The sequence below is a fragment of the Oncorhynchus masou genome, chromosome 12, assembly GCF_036934945.1.
Source record: "Oncorhynchus masou masou isolate Uvic2021 chromosome 12, UVic_Omas_1.1, whole genome shotgun sequence".
Classification (NCBI taxonomy): Eukaryota; Metazoa; Chordata; class Actinopteri; order Salmoniformes; family Salmonidae; genus Oncorhynchus; species Oncorhynchus masou.
This window is the reverse complement of record NC_088223.1, coordinates 14,010,548-14,030,843: the sequence shown is the minus strand read 5'-3', so window position 1 is coordinate 14,030,843 and position 20,296 is coordinate 14,010,548. Positions and strand designations below refer to the sequence as shown.

Here is a 20,296-nt window from a genome sequence, read left to right as displayed (position 1 = left end):
CAATTTTGTACTTAAATTAACTTAAATACAGGCAATAACTATTGAGCAATACTGAAGTGTCTTGATTTTCCACTTATTGCGTTTGTGGAAGAGGTAATACCAATGCAATTTAGTTTCATGGCCAATAGGTGGTGGTAGCTGCTTGCCATTTACACAGGCCATAGAAAGACAGCAAGACGTGTGAATCCAGAATAGAATAGATGTCCAGAATGGCTGATGTAGGCTACCACTTGTTGATCACATCCATCATTGAACTCTAAAACCAGGGTATAGGTCTCCTTTATACTGGCATAGGATCCATCTCATGTCAAAACGTCAGGTAAAGTATCTTCATAGACATAGGAATGGACAAAGGTAACCAACATCATAGATTAATGGACATAGGAATCATAGGAGATGATTGTGAACAGCAGGAAAAGGAGGAGCGAGCACGCCCCCATTCTCAACGACAGGGCTGTAGTGGAACAGGTTGAGAGCTCCAAGTTCCTTGGTGTCCACATCACCAACAAGCCTATTCCCCCTCAGGAAACTAAAAAGATTTGGCATCAAAAGGTTCTACAGCTGCAACATCGAGCGCGTCCTGACTGGTTGCGTCACTGCCTGGTATGACAACTGCTCGGCCACAACAGAAAGTAGTGCGTACTGCCCAGTACATCACTGGGGCCAAGCTGCCTGCCATCCAGGACCTCTACACCAGGCGGTGTCAGAGGAGGCCCCTAAACAAATTGTCAAAGACCCCAGACACCCCAGTCATAGACTGTTCTCTCTGCTACCGCATGGCAAGTGGTACTGGAGCGCTTAGTCTAGGACCAAAAGGCTTCTCAACAGTTTTTTTACCCCTAAGCCATAAGACTCCTGAACATCTAATCAAATAGACTATTTGCATTATACCCCCCCCCCCCCCAACCCCCCTTTTAAGCTGCTGCTACTCTCTGTTTATCATATATGCATAGTCACTTTAACTCTATATTCATGTACATGCTACCTCAATTAGCCCCGCTAACCGGTGCCCCCGCACATTGGCTACCCAGACAATCTGCGTAATGTCCCCCCAATCACCACCCGCCAACCCCTCTTTTACGCTACTGTGATTCTCTGTTTATCATATTTGCATAGTCACTTTAACCATATATACATGTACATACTACCTCAATCAGCTCGATTAACCGGTGCCTGTATATAGCCTCACTACTGTTATAGCCTCACTACCTTATATAACCTCACTACTGTATATAGCCTCACTACTGTATATAACCTCGCTACTGTTATTTTCACTGTCTTATACTGTTGTTTTTATTTCTTTACTTAACTATTGTTCACCTAATACCTATTTTTTACTTTAAAATTGCACTGTTGGTTCGAGCCTGTAAGTAAGCATTTCACTGTTTTTTTCTCGGCGCTTGTGACAAATAAATTTTGATTTTATTTTATTTGATATCCTCCTACGGAATTGTCTTAGATTTTGAATGCTGGAATATGCTTTTGTCAATCGTTGTTTCATGGTGAGTTATTGATAATGTGCGTGCCATGAAAGGAACTTGTTTTGAGGCAGCTAGGGGCCCTTGTCCCCCGTAGAATGTAATGATCTAGAATATTTTCAGTGACTCTCGGCACAAAAGGCACTCGACAAAGAATATGTTAAATGCAGTAGCTAGGGTCAGGTTTGGTCAGGAGCGCAACTTTCACTGCATTTCTGTCCTCCACAGTTTTATCATTGGAATGTGATACAAAACGATGCAACTGTGTGCTTTAGGACCACGCGGACGCCTCCGAGTGGTCGGGTAGGCAGTTTGAAGTGTTTATCCGACCCCCAAAAAAGTAATAATTTTGGTGGGGTAAATTGTCGCCCTACTTCTAAAACCAAAGTTGCGCCCCTGTGTTTGGTTATGGGAAGCTGAGAGAGAAATCACTGGTTGTTAGGCTACTGTTGATTTAGCTCCACTGTGGGGGAAACATTGGGACACGCACATGCCTACAATCACTCTTGCTAACACATTACGTCACAACAGAGAGAGCGAGAGAGAGAAAGATAGTAAAATAAAAGTCATTTGAATTGAATTGAGAGGGAGGGCTGGAGGCATAGACAGAGAAATTCATTCAAACATCAATTAAATCCGATGCTCTCTCTTTATCTCTCTCTCTCTCTCACTTACTTTCGCCTCTTCTCCCTCTCACACACTAAGTTAATGTAGCATACGTAAAAGAAACTGAACACAAATGAATGTGTTACAGTTCATAAGAAAATCAGTCAATTTTTAAAAAAATCATTAGGCCCTAATCTATGGATTTCACATGACTGGGAATACAGATAAGCATCTGTTGGTCACAGATCCCTTAAAGAAAAGTAGGGGTGTGATCAGAAAACCAGTCAGTATCTGGTGTGATCAGAAAACCACTCAGTATCTGGTGTGGATCAGAAAACCAGTCAGTATCTGGTGTGATCAGAAAACCAGTCAGTATCTGGTGTGATCAGAAAACCAGTCAGGATCTGGTGTGACCATTTGTCTCATGCAGTGCAACACATCTCCTTCACATAGAGTTGATCAGGCTGTTGATTGTGGCTTGTGGAATGTTGTCCCACTCCTCTTCAATGGCTGTGTGAAGTTGCTGGATATTGGCCGGAATTGCAACACACTGTCGTACACGTCGGTCCAAAGCATCACAAGCTTGTTCAAATGGTGACATTTTTCAGCTTCCAGGAGTTGTGTACAGATCCTTGCAACATGGGGCCGTGCATTATCATGCTGAAACATGAGGTGATGACGGCAGAAGAATGGCACGACAATGGTCTTCAGGATCTCGTCATGGTGTCTCTGTGGATTCAAATTGCCATCGATAAAATGCAATTGTGTTTGTTGTCCGTAGCTTATGCTTACCCATACCTTAACCCCACCGCCACCATGGGGCACTCTGTTCACAATGTTCATCAGCATTCCGCTCGTCCCCACAACGCCGTACATGCTGTCTGCCATCTGCCCAGTACAGTTGAAACTGGGATTATTCCGTGAAGAACACACTTCTCCAGCGTGCCAGTGGCCATCAAATGTGAGCATTTGCCCACTGAAGTCGGTTACGATGCCGAACTGCAGTCAGGCCAAGACCCTGGTAAAGATGACGAGCACACAGATGAGCTTTCTTGAGGCGGTTTCTGACAGTTTGTGCAGAAATTATTCGGTTGTGCAAACCCACAGATTCATCAGCTGTCCAGGTGGCTGGTCTAAGATGATCCCATAGGTGAAGAAGCCGGATGTGGAGGCCCTGGGTTGGCGTGGTTACACATGGTCTGCGGTTGTGAAGCCATCTGGACATACTGCCATAGTCCCTAAAATGACGTTGAAGGCGGATTATGGTAAAGAAATTAACATGACATTCTCTGGCACCAGCTCTGGTGGTCATTGCTCCAGTCAGCATGCCAATTGCATACTCCCTCAAAACAAGACATCTGTGGCAATGTGTTGTTTGACAAAACGGCACATTTAGAGTGGCCTTTTACTCTCCCCAGCACAAGGTGCACCTGTGTAATGATCATGCTATTTAATCAGCTTCTTGATATGCCACACCTGTCAGATGGATGGATTATCTTGGCAAATGAGAAATGCTCACTAACAGGGATGTAAACACATTTGTTCACAACATTTATGAGAAATAACCTCTCAATGCTTATGGAACATTTCTGGGATCTTTTATTTCAGCTCATGAACCATGATACCAACACTTTACATGTTGCTTATATATTCTTGTTCAGTGTAGATTCCCTACATACTGGTCTTGACGAGAAGAAGACCTGTCCAGTAAATGTTGAGGAGTTAAAATGGAGTCTTGTTAAAGCTGCAATATGTCATTTTTTGTGCTACCTGATCAAATTCACATAGTATTGTGAGTTATAGATCTGTCATCATCTTTAGACGGAAGTCTATGAAGTGGTAAATCTGTTCTATGTGTGCTATTTCTATACTTCCTGTTCTTAGGGTTTGTTTTTGAATCTTTTGCTTTCGGTTTACTAACAGTTGAAACTTAAATATTTTTGGTTTTTGAAAATATATTTTATTGCGGTTTAGATGGTACAATGATTCGATACACCAGTGGTCACCAACGAAGATCACAAATTACAAGCTGATATCTACTGCTCAGATTTTTTTTTAGATATGAAATGTAAGCATATGTAACATTAACCAATTAAAAACAATTCTGAAGCAATGAGGTTTGTGCAGTAAGCTATAGGCCCAATACATTATCACTGCATATTGGCTATAGTTGAATTGCAACTGTTGTTCTTCTCAGACCATTTTGAAATTAATTTGTTGTTTTACTTGTGAGGCACAGCTGAGTGACCATAATCATTTGCTTTTTTTTACTGGACTGATGGCATCTGATGGTCAGTCTGAGAGGAGCGAGGGAGCAGTGTTGACACCTGAAATGGTTCAAAATGGGAACACTTTGCCTTCCCGGCACTAGGGCTGCCTACCGCCATTTATATGAATGCAAGGCTTTATCGTTAGGTTTTATATAGACATGTTTGGAGATCGACTGGGAATGTCTTGGAGATCGACTAGGAATGCCTTGGAGAGCGACTGGTTAGTGACCACTGCTCTTCGCTATACATTGCTTGTTGTCTCACATAAACTGAAATCAAAGAGAACTATTCGAATTTTTGCAAACAGGAAATGGCAGAGCAGAGCAAGTTCTGCATATTGCACCTTTAAAGTCCAAAAGCGGATGTCTCGTCACAGGCTTTCTTTCCTTTTCCCTTGAAAACCAGGACCTCCAGTTGTTGGGGACTCAAATACAAACACAGTGTCTGACTGTCTAAAGTGAAAAACAGTGGTAACGGCAACCAGATGGTGGGAGGAACAAGGCCTACCAGAGTCTAGTACACACACGCACACACACACGCACGCACACGCATGCACACACTCACGCACGCACACACACACTCACTCACGCACGCGCATGCACACACACACATACTGTGCAGGGCCTAGCGGAACCCAGCGGAGTTCAAAAAACTGTGGGCAATCAGAGCCTCATCAGACCTAGTGAACCCTGCCAATTCCTACTAGACCCAGAGAAGGCAAAGAGGCGTAGTCTCCTCACTGTCTTTTTACTGCCCACCAAGGACAAATAAGGCACAGGCTTTACTACACAAATATATGTGTCTGTCCTGTCTCCATCTGGGATGGCCTCCATATCAAATATACAACCTGGATGTCAGTGAGGGAGAAATGGATATACTGTTTTCTTCTCTGTGTGGGTGGTTTTTGTGAATGTCTCTGTTGATATTTTGTCCTACTAGTACTTTGTCCTTATGAACCCATGTTTGGATATTTGTCCTAATTATATAAATCATGAGGTTCCTTGATCCAAGCAATAGTACTGGCTCTCTGGGAGAGGCAGTGATATTCTACTGGTTGTCTGGGAGAGGCAGTGAGATGCTACTGGCTCTCTGGGAGAGGCAGTGATATTCTACTGGCTGTCTGGAAGAGGCAGTGAGATGCTACTGGTTGTCTGGGAGAGGCAGTGAGATGCTCTGGCTGTCTGGGAGATGCAGTGAGATGCTACTGGCTCTCTGGGAGAGGCAGTGATATTCTACTGGTTGTCTGGGAGAGGCAGTGAGATGCTACTTGCTCTCTGGGAGAGGCAGTGTGATGCTCTGGCTGTCTGGGAGATGCAGTGAGATGCTACTGGCTCTCTGGGAGAGGCAATGATATTCTACTGGCTGTCTGGGAGAGGCAGTGAGATGCTACTGGCTCTATGGGAGAGGCAGTGTGATGTTCTGGCTGTCTGGGAGAGGCAGTGAGATGCTACTGGCTCTCTGGGAGAGGCAATGAGATGCTACTGGCTCTCTGGGAGAGGCAGTGATATTCTTCTGGTTGTCTGGGAGAGGCAGTGAGATGCTACTGGCTGTCTGGGAGAGGCAGTGAGATTCTACTGGCTCTCTGGGAGAGGCAGTGAGATTCTACTGGCTCTCTGGGAGAGGCAGTGAGATGCTACTGGTTGTCTGGGAGAGGCAGTGATATTCTACTGGCTCTCTGGGAGAGGCAGTGATATTCTACTGGCTCTCTGGGAGAGGCAGTGAGATTCTACTGGCTCTCTGGGAGAGGCAGTGATATTCTACTTGCTGTCTGGGAGAGGCAGTGATATTCTACTGGCTCTCTGGGAGAGGCAGGGATATTCTACTTGCTGTCTGGGAGAGGCAGTGATATTCTACTGGCTCTCTGGGAGAGGCAGTGATATTCTACTTGCTGTCTGGGAGAGGCAGTGATATTCTACTGGCTGTCTGGGAGAGGCAGTGATATTCTACTGGCTCTCTGGGAGAGGCAGTGAGATTCTACTGGCTGTCTGGGAGAGGCAGTGAGATTCTACTGGCTCTCTGGGAGAGGCAGTGATATTCTACTTGCTGTCTGGGAGAGGCAGTGATATTCTACTGGCTCTCTGGGAGAGGCAGTGATATTCTACTGGCTCTCTGGGAGAGGCAGTGAGATTCTACTGGCTGTCTGGGAGAGGCAGTGAGATTCTACTGGCTGTCTGGGAGAGGCTACTGGCAATCTCAAACTTCAAATCAAGACAATGACAATGGATTTGGATGGATCAATATCTTGTGATGGTTATAATATTCTGGTGAAGACTGTTATCACAAAGCAGGGTACATTGCATTCGGAAAGTATTCAGACCCCTTCACTTTTCCTATTTTTTTTTTACATTACAGCCTTATTCTAAAATGAATTGAATTGCTTTTTCTCCCCACGTCAATTTACACACAATACCCCATTATGACAAAGCAAAAACAGGTTTTAGACATTTCTGCTAATGTGTTAAATAATAAAAAACTGAAATATGATATTTACATAAGTATTCAGACCCTTTACTCAGTACTTTGATGAAGCACCTTTGGCAGCCTTGAGTCTTCTCGGGTATGACCCTACAAGCTTGGCACACCAGTATTTGGGGAATTTCTCCCATTCTTCTCTGCAGATCCTCTCAAGCTCTGTCAGGTTGGATGGGGAGCATTGCTGCACAGCTATTTTCAGGTCTCTCCAGAGATGTTCAATCAGGTTCAAGTCCGGGCTCTGGCTGGGGCACTCAAGGACATTCAGAGACTTGTCCCGAAGCCACTCTTGTGTGGTCTTGACTGTGTGCTTAGGGTCACTGTCCTGTTGGAAGGTGAACCTTCGCCCCAGTCTGAGGTCCTAAGCGGGTTTTCATCAAGGACCTCTCTGTACTTTGTTCTGTTCATCTTTGAATTGATCCTGACTAGCCGGTCAGTCCCTGCCGCTGAAAAACATCCCCACAGCATGATGCTGCAACCCCCATGGTTCACTGTAGGGACGATATTGACCAGGTGATGAGCGGTGCCTGGTTTCCTCCAGACGTTTGGTATTCAGGCCACAGAGTTCATTCTTGGTTTCATCAGGCCAGAGAATTTTTTTCTCGTGGTCTGAGTCCTTTAGGTGCCTTTTGGCAAACTCCAAGCGGGCTGTCATGTGCATTATACTGAGCATTGCCTTCCGTCTGGCCGCTTTACCATAAAGGCCTGGTTGGTGGAGTGCTGCAGAGATGGTTGTCCTTATGGAAGGTTCTCCCATCTCCACAGAGGAACTCTAGAGCTCTGTCAGAGTGACCATTGGGTTCTTGGTCACCTCCCTGACCAAGGCCCTTCTCCCCTGATTGCTCATTTTGGCTGGGCGACCAGCTCTAGGAAAAGTCTTGGTGGTTCAAAACTTCTCTCATTTCAGAATGATGGAGGCCACTGTGTTCTGGGGACTTTCAATGTGTTGGTACCCTTTTCCAGATCTGTACCTCGACACAATCCTGTCTTGGAGCGCTACGGACAATTCCTCAGGGCTTGGTTTTTGTTAGGTACTGTCAACTGTGGGACCTTATATAGGCAGGTGTGTGCCTTTCCAAATCATGTCCAATCAATTGAATTTACCACAGGTGGACTCCAATCAAGTTGTAGAAACATCTCCAGGATGATCAATGGAAACAGGATGCACCTGAGCTCAATTTCGAGTCTCATAGCAAAGGGTCTGAATACTTATGTAAACAAGTTTCCAAATATGTATGAAAAAAATGTTTTGCTTTGTCATTATGGAGTATTGTATGTAGATTGATGAGCACATTTGTTTTATTTAATTCATTTTAGAAAAGGCTGTAACCTAACAGAATGTGGAAAAAGTTAAGGGGTCTGAATACTTTCCGAATGCACTGTTTTGGGGAGGCTATTGAGTTGAATAGAGTGGGGGAACTCTATCTGACCTCGCTATCTGTAAGACATCAGGGAAGAGCATCATTACCTTGCTTACATCTACAGTTTTATAATACACATGCTAACCATTGTAATCAAAGTGCTGAACTTTGAACTCTATCTGTCGACAATGAAAGATACAGGGAGCGTTGGCTTCTTTCTTTAATCTAATTTATCTCTCTGTTTTCCTAGAAGAGAGGTACATTTTCACTGTTGGGGAATGTAATGTTCTCTCTGGCTCAATCATCATCAAAATATCCCTATTTCCAACAATCCACATTCTCTCTCCATCCCCTCCTTTAGCACTTAAGGTTCCTCTGAGAACTCTTGCCCGATAAATAACCTTTGAGTTAAGTGTGGGGTTCTAAATGTGGCATCTAAGGTTCTTCAGAATTTTAAAAGGTTCTTGAAATGTGTTTCATAGCACACAGCAAATTTGACAGTATTAACTAGTGTTGAATTTTCAGTGTAACATGTCTGGTGTTTAATTCAAGAGTGAAATTAACACTGCACAGAGTTCAGTTAAATTAAGACTGCAAAGAGTTCAGTTAAATTAACACTCAGTGGTGTAAAATAACCCCAGTGTTGGTGTTAATAACCACAGTTAAACCAAAACCACGCCCATCATTAAAACATTTCCCAGCATGCTCTACTGGAGGTTGATCTTTAGAAATGTTTGTTTCAATATTTTTGAATTTATCTTATGCTACTCGATATAACATATATTGTTCTAAACTATTCCAGTCGGTTACTTGGACTTATTGCACTTGTTACTGAAATGGTTGTTCCAGTTTAGATGTTTAAGTTGGTCTCATTTCTTAGTCTTCCCAACCCTAGCAATGATTCTTAATGCAGGTTGAGGGTGAATAATAATTCAAGTTGCTAGATATCCCCACTCTCGCTGGATGCCCATAGGAATTACACATCACTTTGCAAGCCAGCATAATGTGACTTGGAGGCCTGATGTGGCCTGTAACCCATGAGTTTCAGGCCACTGTATTAGAGTAAAACTAGGCCCTCAGAAGAAATCGTTATGAAATATACATTATATTGTCTAAAATAATTTATTTTAATAACAACACTTAGGATCTCACTTGGTGAACACCACAAGACTAAACATGTATTAATTCAACTGGTAAGTTTAAAATTCACTCAAAAAGCACTGTGGGAAATATATAAATATGGCTTAGAACCCTACAGCGGGGATATCTAATTACGATCCAGGAGTTCCGAAACATTTCTGGTTTAGCATTTCTGTATGATTCTTCAGAGACCTTAAAATGGTTCAGCCTTGGCATCGCTCTTAAGAACCTCCTCTGAGTTGTTTTCCCATCCTCCTTCTCTTTGGCCTCCTCTCCCATCTCATCTCTTCTCCTATATTTCTGAACCAGAGCTTCTGTAATCCACATCTAAGCATTCATATGCATTCAATCTTGGCTGTGGCTTCTGCAGGCAGAGGCTGCTATGCAGGCTTAAGCTAGTGGGTAATCAGTGAAAACCTTTCCTCCTGCTTCCCGCATTCCTTAACCACTGGGTGACGTACTACACGCACACACACGCGTGCACACGAACGCACACACACACACACATGCACACGCACACACACTCACCGAGGTACTGTCCCTTGCCCTCTCGGAAGGGAGGTCCCACGGGGCCCTTCATCATGGGCTGCATGTACTTCATCTGGGGCATGGGGGGGTAGCCTCCTCCAAGAACACGGCCCCCCAGCAGCAGCAGCACACAGACAGGAGCCAACAGCATGGTCATCTGACTCCCCGGCTCTAGGTTTAGCTGCTAGCAACTGGAATGGAGAGAATGAGAAAGGGAGAGGTTGAGATATTCATGATTGTTTGGTCATTGGACTGTGTGAGAGAGAGAGAAGGGAGAGGAGAGAGGAGAGGTTAAGAGATACACAGAGAGAGAGGGGAGAGGAGAGAGAGAGAGAGAGAGAGAGAGGGGAGAGGAGAGAGAGAGAGGGAGAGGTGGAGAGAGAGAGAGAGAGAGAGAAGGGAGAGGTGAAGAGATACAGACAGAGAGAGAGGGGAGAGGAGAGAGAGAGAGAGAGAGAGAGGGAGAGGAGAGAGAGAGAGAGGTGGAGAGAGAGAGAGCAGTGGTAGCGCAGGGGTTGGTACCTGGCTGGCAGAATATGTTTACATTTGATCATGTGTGAAGAGGCTTCGTGCCCTTGACATCACAAGAGCTTAGATTTGGGTCATTCCAGAGAACAAAACCGTATTCTCAAAATGACAAATAATACTCAATACTCAGATGATGCAGAACATATCTGGTTAGCATTAGAACTCTACTGCCAGTGAGTCAGTCTGGTTAACATTAGAACTCTACTGCCAGTGAGTCAGTCTGGTTACCATTAGAACCCTACCACCAGTGAGTCAGTCTGGTTACCATTAGAACTCTAGTGCCAGTGAGTCAGTCTGGTTAACATTAGAACTCTACTGCCAGTGAGTCAGTCTGGTTAACATTAGAACTCTACTGCCAGTGAGTCAGTCTGGTTAACATTAGAACTCTACTGCCAGTGAGTCAGTCTGGTTAACATTAGAACTCTACTGCCAGTGAGTCAGTCTGGTTAACATTAGAACTCTACTGCCAGTGAGTCAGTCTGGTTAAAATTAGAACTCTGCTGCCAGTGAGTCAGTCTGGTTAACATTAGAACCCTACCGCCAGTGAGTCAGTCTGGTTAACATTAGAACTCTACTGCCAGTGAGTCAGTCTGGTTATCATTAGAACTCTACTGCCAGTGAGTCAGTCTGGTTAACATTAGAACCCTACCGCCAGTGAGTCAGTCTGGTTAACATTAGAACTCTACTGCCAGTGAGTCAGTCTGGTTAACATTAGAACCCTACCGCCAGTGAGTCAGTCTGGTTAACATTAGAACTCTACTGCCAGTGAGTCAGTCTGGTTAACATTAGAACTCTACTGCCAGTGAGTCAGTCTGGTTAACATTAGAACTCTACTGCCAGTGAGTCAGTCTGGTTAACATTAGAACCCTACCGCCAGTGAGTCAGTCTGGTTAACATTAGAACTCTCATGCCAGTGAGTCAGTCTGGTTAACATTAGAACTCTCGTGCCAGTGATTCAGTCTGGTTAACATTAGAACTCTACTGCCAGTGTGCAAAACTAAAGAGCCCAATTTGAGAGCCAAGAGGTCAGCCAGGGATGTTATTCAACCCTTCCAGCTGCAACATCCATGGATTAGTGTGTGTGTGTGTGTGTGTGCTTACTATATGTGTGTTTCTGAATGTGTGTTCATGCTAATTCGTGCCTGTGTGTGTTATTGGACCCACCCAGGTGCTATAGTGGCCGTGCCAGGGCTGGGTCTGGGTTAACGTGTTTTTGGCTGGCTATTTGTTTGACCTGTCATAGCTCGTGACAGCTGGACCTGTTTGCTTTAATTCCCAGAAGGAAGGAATGATCGCTTCATCCTCATGTTACCACCACCAAATATTTACACAACACGGATCAAGTCCAAGAGGGGAAACCACCACTAGAAGAAGCTGTATGTGAGTGTGTTTATGCTCTTGTCTACATGTGTGTGTACGTATGTGAACCGTAAAGTGGATACATCCAAGAGTGTGTAAATGGGACAGTTTCTGTCCCTCTGTATTCCTCTGCTGGTATTCAGAAGCTCTATAATGATTAGACAGGACGGAGGTTGAAATCCCAAACCTGTCCGTGAAATGCCTGAACGTTCCCACACCTCCATAAAGCAGGAAGCAGAGAGACAGGGACTACACCTCCATAAAGCAGGAAGCAGAAAGACAGGGACTACACCTCCATAAAGCAGGAAGCAGAGAGACTGGGACTACACCTCCATAAAGCAGGAAGCAGAAAGACAGGGACTACACCTCCATAAAGCAGGAAGCAGAGAGACTGGGACTACACCTCCATAAAGCAGGAAGCAGAGAGACAGGGACTACACCTCCATAAAGCAGGAAGCAGAGAGACAGGGACTACACCTCCATAGAGCAGGAAGCAGAAAGACAGGGACTACACCTCCATAAAGCAGGAAGCAGAGAGGCAGGGACTACACCTCCATAAAGCAGGAAGCAGAGAGACAGGGACTACACCTCCATAAAGCAGGAAGCAGAGAGACAGGGACTACACTTCCATAAAGCAGGAAGCAGAAAGACAGGGACTACACCTCCATAAAGCAGGAAGCAGAGAGACAGGGACTACACCTCCATAAAGCAGGAAGCAGAGAGACAGGGACTACACCTCCATAAAGCAGGAAGCAGAGAGACAGGGACTACACCTCCATAAAGCAGGAAGCAGAGAGACAGGGACTACACCTCCATAAAGCAGGAAGCAGAAAGACAGGGACTACACCTCCATAAAGCAGGAAGCAGAGAGACAGGGACTACACCTCCATAAAGCAGGAAGCAGAGAGACAGGGACTACACCTCCATAAAGCAGGAAGCAGAGAGACAGGGACTACACCTCCATGAAGCAGGAAGCAGAGAGACAGGGACTACACCTCCATAAAGGGGGAGGCTTTCCCTCGCTCATCATGCTCTAACGACTCCTTGTTGTGGGCCGGGTGCCTGTTAACTGACTTCGGTCGTCAGTCGAACTTTGTTTCCTCCGACACATTGGTAGAACTGACTTCCGGGTTAAGCGAGCATTGTGTTAAGAAACAGCACGACATGGCAAGTCATGTTTCAGAGCCCTTTGGGGACTTGAGACAAGGTCATAATAACTACCAAATGGATATCACGAAAATGGGGTAGAATTACACCACAAAATTAAGAGAAAGAACTGCTAAACTCATGGAGCTAGAGAACCTGGAGAGGCCTCCGCCCAGTCAGGTTAACCCACACAAACTCCCCCTAGTCTCTTGTCTTCCACCAGCTCGTCTTCTTCACCCTCTCCCTCCTTCCATATCCTCCCTCTTGCTAGCCTCCACTCTTTCATGTCACGTCCTCTACTCCATCTTTACAGTTCACTCTGGCACATTCTGAAGGATGGATGATGACCTCACGTTGGTGTGATCATTAGTAGTCGGACTTGTGTTACTGTACCCTATGGTGTTTTTATTAACATTATTTCTGGAGGACTATAGCTTTGTCTTGGACTTAGTAGTAGTAGGAGAACACAATGCCACATACGTCAAGTTGTTCTCGTTAAGCCTTGGACGCTAAACTGTTTTGATCGAGTTTGGCCAAAGCTGCTCATTTTTTTCAAGGAACTGTTTACCAACTTAAAATCATATATATTTGCACAGATTGGTTGTAATTCGGTAGAACTTTGTATTTTGATCATTATGGTTTCTTAGACCAAGCGTTTAGGTTCCAAACACCAGGTTCCATAAAGTGGGTTCTGAGCACTGGGTTCTAAGGAAGTGTGGGTGCTAAGTACTTCAAAAGGTGTTGGCTCCATTCTATCTGGCTCTGTGGAGTAGCTCAGCTCTTTCCCTGTGGTTGTTTTGTGCCAGTGAGCACATAGTTTGCCGATATTTTACGGTCGTGTTAGGCTGTGTTTCTGAAAGCCTTCTGCAAGCTTCTCGTAATTAGTCACGTCTGGTGTGTGTGTGTGTGTGTGTGTGTGTGTGTGTGTGTGTGTGTGTGTGTGTGTGTGTGTGTGTGTGTGTGTGTGTGTGTGTGTGTGTGTGTGTGTGTTTGTGTGTGTGTGTGTGTGTGTGTGTGTGTGCGCGTGTGTGTGTGCTTGTGCGTGCACCCGTCTGCGTGTGTGTTTGTGTGTGTGTGTGTTTGTGTGTGTGTGTTTGTGTGTAATCTGTGTCAGCACTCACCGAAAAATACTGACTTCCTCTCTCTACTCATACTCTACAGAGCTGGAGCCCAATCCAGGAAAAACATGATCACGCGACTGAGAGCGAGAGAGAGAGAGTACTGCTGGCTGAAGGTGTGTGGTTTTGTGGTGGGGGTAATTTAGACGAGTGTTTCAGTGCCCAGAGTCCTGCAGGCGTCTGAACATTCACACACACGTACAGGTCTGCTTCTCCACAACTTCCTCACAATCTGTTTATCAAATGTTTTTCTTGAAAAGCTCTGCAGACACTGTTAAATAGTCCTGTCTGGCTGGCCACACCAGCCTGCTGGCCACACCAGCCTGCTGCCCACACCAGCCTGCTGGCCACACCAGCCTGCTGCCCACACCAGCCTGCTGGCCACACCAGCCTGCTGCCCACACCAGCCTGCTGCCCACACCAGCCTGCTGCCCACACCAGCCTGCTGGCCACACCAGCCTGCTGCCCACACCAGCCTGCTGGCCACACCACCAGCCTGCTGGCCACACCACCAGCCTGCTGCCCACACCAGCCTGCTGCCCACACCAGCCTGCTGGCCACACCCCCAGCCTGCTGGCCACACCACCAGCCTGCTGGCCACACCAGACTGATACCGGCCTGGACACACACACACTTGGACATAAACACACCAAAACACTCACACACATATATCGTTAGCCCCAAAACATGTTGATGTATACATTTTGACCTTTTATCCCACAATTGGCCATTGATGAAAGAAATGTAAAATACACATTACACAGGACAAAGACCGAAGGTATTCTTAACGCTTAAAGGTGAGTAGCATCCAAAACGGTAAAACACCTCTGGCATAGAGCAATGACATTTTATGTAAAACAGATCTCCTAAATAAAGAAATAACACACACACACAAGACCTTACAGTAATATCTACCAAAATGCAAAACAGGACAGAAAATGGTTTTTAGAAGAGAAGGAAATTAGAGAGAATTCTCTTAAAGTACATGTGAGACCGCAAACCTTGTGGTATTCTGCTATTCTCACATGACACATGACACACACACACACACACACTAATCCCCCTGAACCACACCTGGGTAACAACACACTAGCTCTCGTATGGAACGATGTACCAAGGCATACACACAAAGCTCACCAGTTGCGTTGAACGCTGCTCTTTCACATGTGTTACATCGTGACTGTCTGGGTTAGAAACCCCGGTTGTCTGTCTGCGTCAGGGTCATATTAGCCCACGGAGCCAAAACTTAGGAAAGACTAAGGGAGATGAGGGGCTACAACACGTTGTCCGTTCTCAGGCAAGGTCACTCATCATGTCACATAACTGGACAAGACCTTTGTCCTGCATCTTTACCAACATTGACATCAAATCAAATGTTATTTGTCACATGCTTCATTGACAACAGGTGTAGACTAATAGTGAAATGCTTAATGACAGGCCCTTCCTAACAACACAGATAGAAAACAAGAGAAATTATAGAAAAATAATAACACAAAGAATAATAACACAATGAGTAACGATAACTTGGCGATATACACGAAGTACCAGTACCGAGTCAATATGCTGGGTACCAGTACCGAGTCAATATGCTGGGTACCAGTACCGAGTCAATATGCTGGGTACCAGTACCGAGTCAATATGCTGGGTACCATTACCGAGTCAATATGCTGGGTACCAGTACCGAGTCAATATGCTGGGTACCAGTACCGAGTCAATATGCTGGGTACCAGTACCGAGTCAATATGCTGGGTACCAGTACCGAGTCGTTACGCAGAGGTACCAGTACCGAGTCGATATGCAGGGTACCAGTACCAAGTCGATATGCAGGGTACCAGTACCGAGTCGATATGCTGGGTACCAGTACCGAGTCAATATGCTGGGTACCAGTACCGAGTCGTTACGCAGAGGTACCAGTACCGAGTCGATATGCAGGGTACCAGTACCAAGTCGATATGCAGGTACCAGTACCGAGTCGATATGCTGGGTACCAGTACTGAGTCAATATGCTGGGTACCAGTACTGAGTCGATATGCTGGATACCAGTACTGAGTCAATATGCTGGGTACCAGTACTGAGTCGATATACATGAGGTACCAGTACCGAGTCAATATGCTGGGTACCAGTACTGAGTCAATGTGCTGGGTACCAGTACTGAGTCGATATGCTGGATACCAGTACTGAGTCAATATGCTGGGTACCAGTACTGAGTCGATATACATGAGGTACCAGTACCGAGTCAATATGCTGGGTACCAGTACTGAGTCGATATACATGAGGTACCAGTACCGAGTCGATATGCTGGGTACCAGTACTGAGTCAATATGCTGGGTACCAGTACTGAGTCGATATGCTGGATACCAGTACTGAGTCAATATGCTGGGTACCAGTACTGAGTCGATATACATGAGGTACCAGTACCGAGTCAATATGCTGGGTACCAGTACCGAGTCAATATGCTGGGTACCAGTACCGAGTCGTTACGCAGGGGTACCAGTACCGAGTCGTTACGCAGGGGTAACAGTACCGAGTCGTTACGCAGATGTACCAGTACTGAGTTGATATGCAGGGGTACCAGTACCGAGTCGTTACGCAGAGGTACCAGTACCGAGTCGATATGCAGGGGTACCAGTACTGAGTCGATATACACGAGGTACCAGTACCGAGTCAATATGCTGGGTACCAGTACCGAGTCAATATGCTGGGTACCAGTCCCGAGTCGTTACGCAGGGGTACCAGTACCGAGTCGTTATGCAAAGGTACCAGTACTGAGTTGATATGCAGAGGTACCAGTACCGAGTCGATATGCAGGGGTACCAGTACTGAGTCGATATACACGAGGTACCAGTACCGAGTCAATATGCTGGGTACCAGTACCGAGTCAATATGCTGGGTACCAGTACTGAGTCGATATGCTGGATACCAGTACTGAGTCAATATGCTGGGTACCAGTACTGAGTCGATATACATGAGGTACCAGTACCGAGTCAATATGCTGGGTACCAGTACTGAGTCAATGTGCTGGGTACCAGTACTGAGTCGATATGCTGGATACCAGTACTGAGTCAATATGCTGGGTACCAGTACTGAGTCGATATACATGAGGTACCAGTACCGAGTCAATATGCTGGGTACCAGTACTGAGTCGATATACATGAGGTACCAGTACCGAGTCGATATGCTGGGTACCAGTACTGAGTCAATATGCTGGGTACCAGTACTGAGTCGATATGCTGGATACCAGTACTGAGTCAATATGCTGGGTACCAGTACTGAGTCGATATACATGAGGTACCAGTACCGAGTCAATATGCTGGGTACCAGTACCGAGTCAATATGCTGGGTACCAGTACCGAGTCGTTACGCAGGGGTACCAGTACCGAGTCGTTACGCAGGGGTAACAGTACCGAGTCGTTACGCAGAGGTACCAGTACTGAGTTGATATGCAGGTGTACCAGTACCGAGTCGTTACGCAGATGTACCAGTACTGAGTTGATATGCAGGGGTACCAGTACTGAGTCGATATGCAGGGGTACCAGTACCGAGTCGTTACGCAGAGGTACCAGTACCGAGTCGATATGCAGGGGTACCAGTACTGAGTCGATATACACGAGGTACCAGTACCGAGTCAATATGCTGGGTACCAGTACCGAGTCAATATGCTGGGTACCAGTACCGAGTCAATATGCTGGGTACCAGTACCGAGTCGTTACGCAGAGGTACCAGTACCGAGTCGATATGCAGGGTACCAGTACCAAGTCGATATGCAGGGTACCAGTACCGAGTCGATATGCTGGGTACCAGTACCGAGTCAATATGCTGGGTACCAGTACCGAGTCAATATGCTGGGTACCAGTCCCGAGTCGTTACGCAGGGGTACCAGTACCGAGTCGTTATGCAAAGGTACCAGTACTGAGTTGATATGCAGAGGTACCAGTACCGAGTCGATATGCAGGGGTACCAGTACTGAGTCGATATACACGAGGTACCAGTACCGAGTCAATATGCTGGGTACCAGTACCGAGTCAATATGCTGGGTACCAGTACTGAGTCGATATGCTGGATACCAGTACTGAGTCAATATGCTGGGTACCAGTACTGAGTCGATATACATGAGGTACCAGTACCGAGTCAATATGCTGGGTACCAGTACTGAGTCAATGTGCTGGGTACCAGTACTGAGTCGATATGCTGGATACCAGTACTGAGTCAATATGCTGGGTACCAGTACTGAGTCGATATACATGAGGTACCAGTACCGAGTCAATATGCTGGGTACCAGTACTGAGTCGATATACATGAGGTACCAGTACCGAGTCGATATGCTGGGTACCAGTACTGAGTCAATATGCTGGGTACCAGTACTGAGTCGATATGCTGGATACCAGTACTGAGTCAATATGCTGGGTACCAGTACTGAGTCGATATACATGAGGTACCAGTACCGAGTCAATATGCTGGGTACCAGTACCGAGTCAATATGCTGGGTACCAGTACCGAGTCGTTACGCAGGGGTACCAGTACCGAGTCGTTACGCAGGGGTAACAGTACCGAGTCGTTACGCAGAGGTACCAGTACTGAGTTGATATGCAGGTGTACCAGTACCGAGTCGTTACGCAGATGTACCAGTACTGAGTTGATATGCAGGGGTACCAGTACTGAGTCGATATGCAGGGGTACCAGTACCGAGTCGTTACGCAGAGGTACCAGTACCGAGTCGATATGCAGGGGTACCAGTACTGAGTCGATATACACGAGGTACCAGTACCGAGTCAATATGCTGGGTACCAGTACCGAGTCAATATGCTGGGTACCAGTCCCGAGTCGTTACGCAGGGGTACCAGTACCGAGTCGTTATGCAAAGGTACCAGTACTGAGTTGATATGCAGGGGTACCAGTACCGAGTCGTTACGCAGAGGTACCGGTACTGAGTTGATATGCAGGGGTACCAGTACTGAGTCGATATGCAGTGGTACCAGTACTGAGTCGTTACGCAGAGGTACCAGTACTGAGTTGATATGCAGGGGTACCAGTACTGAGTCGATATGCAGAGGTACCAGTACCGAGTCGTTACGCAGAGGTACCAGTTCCGAGTCAATGTGCAGGGGTACCAGTACCAAGTCAATGTGCAGGGGTACCAGTACCAAGTCGATATGCAGGGGTACCAGTACTGAGTCAATGTGCAGGGGTACCAGTACTGAATCGATGTGCAGGGGTACCAGTACTGAGTCGATATGCAGGGGTACCAGTACTGAGTCGATGTGCAGGGGTACCAGTACTGAGTCGATGTGCAGGGGTACCAGTACTGAGTCGATGTGCAGGGGTACCAGTACTGAGTCGATGTGCAGGGGTACCAGTACTGAGTCGATGTGCAGGGGTACCAGTACTGAGTCGATGTGCAGGGGTACCAGTACTGAGTCGATGTGCAGGGGTACCAGTACTGAGTCAATGTGCAGGGGTACCAGTACTGAGTCGATGTGCAGGGGTACCAGTACTGAGTCGATGTGCAGGGGTACCAGTACTGAGTCGATGTGCACGGGTACCAGTACTGAGTCAATGTGCAGGGGTACCAGTACTGAGTCAATGTGCAGGGGTACCAGTACTGAGTCGATGTGCACGGGTACCAGTACTGAGTCAATGTGCAGGGGTACCAGTACTGAGTCGATGTGCAGGGGTACCAGTACTGAGTCGATGTACAGGGGTAAGAGGTTATGGAGGTAGATACAGTATGTACATGTAGGTAGTGATAAAGTGACTAGGTAACAGGGTATACAATTTACAGTAGCAGCATGTGATGAGTCAGAAGAGTTAGTGCAAAAAGGGCAATTGCAGTCCAGGTAACTGTTGGTTACTGTCTGAAGAACCAGTCTGAAGAATCATATTTACATGAATTCAAAGCAGTCACTCCCACTCTGAACATCTGACTCTAGGACTAAGAAGTTGTATTCCAATTAGTGTCTGTAGTTTTGTGATTGTACGGACATCACTTGTAAAATATGGCCATTTTCTGAAAGGTTAACATTTTTTGAGGTTTTCCTCTGACAGCAATGCCCCAACCACAACTTAATAGAATAGCTGGTGAACACTACCACTCTTCAACCAATACTACATCACAAGGCTGGAGATCATGACCAATACCACATCACAAGGCTGGAGATCATGACCAAACCTCAACCACAACCACATGGCATAACTGGAGAGCTTCACCATACCTCAACCACAACCACATATTACCGTACAACAATCCAGCACTGGAGATTCCAACCGTACTTCAACAACAAAGACATTACAGC

At 46.2% G+C, this 20,296-nt stretch overlaps 1 protein-coding gene across 1 annotated transcript in view; it reads right to left on the bottom strand.

The window, feature by feature from the left end:
- Window positions 1-20,296, bottom strand: part of LOC135549573 (collagen alpha-2(VIII) chain-like) — a 95,808-nt gene that overhangs the window by 8,394 nt on the left and 67,118 nt on the right. Inside the window, exon 2 of the mRNA XM_064979652.1 lies at window positions 9,856-10,046. Within this exon, the coding sequence (XP_064835724.1) occupies window positions 9,856-10,012 (157 nt within the window). The 5' untranslated portion in view covers window positions 10,013-10,046. The remainder of the gene's footprint in view (window positions 1-9,855; window positions 10,047-20,296) is intronic.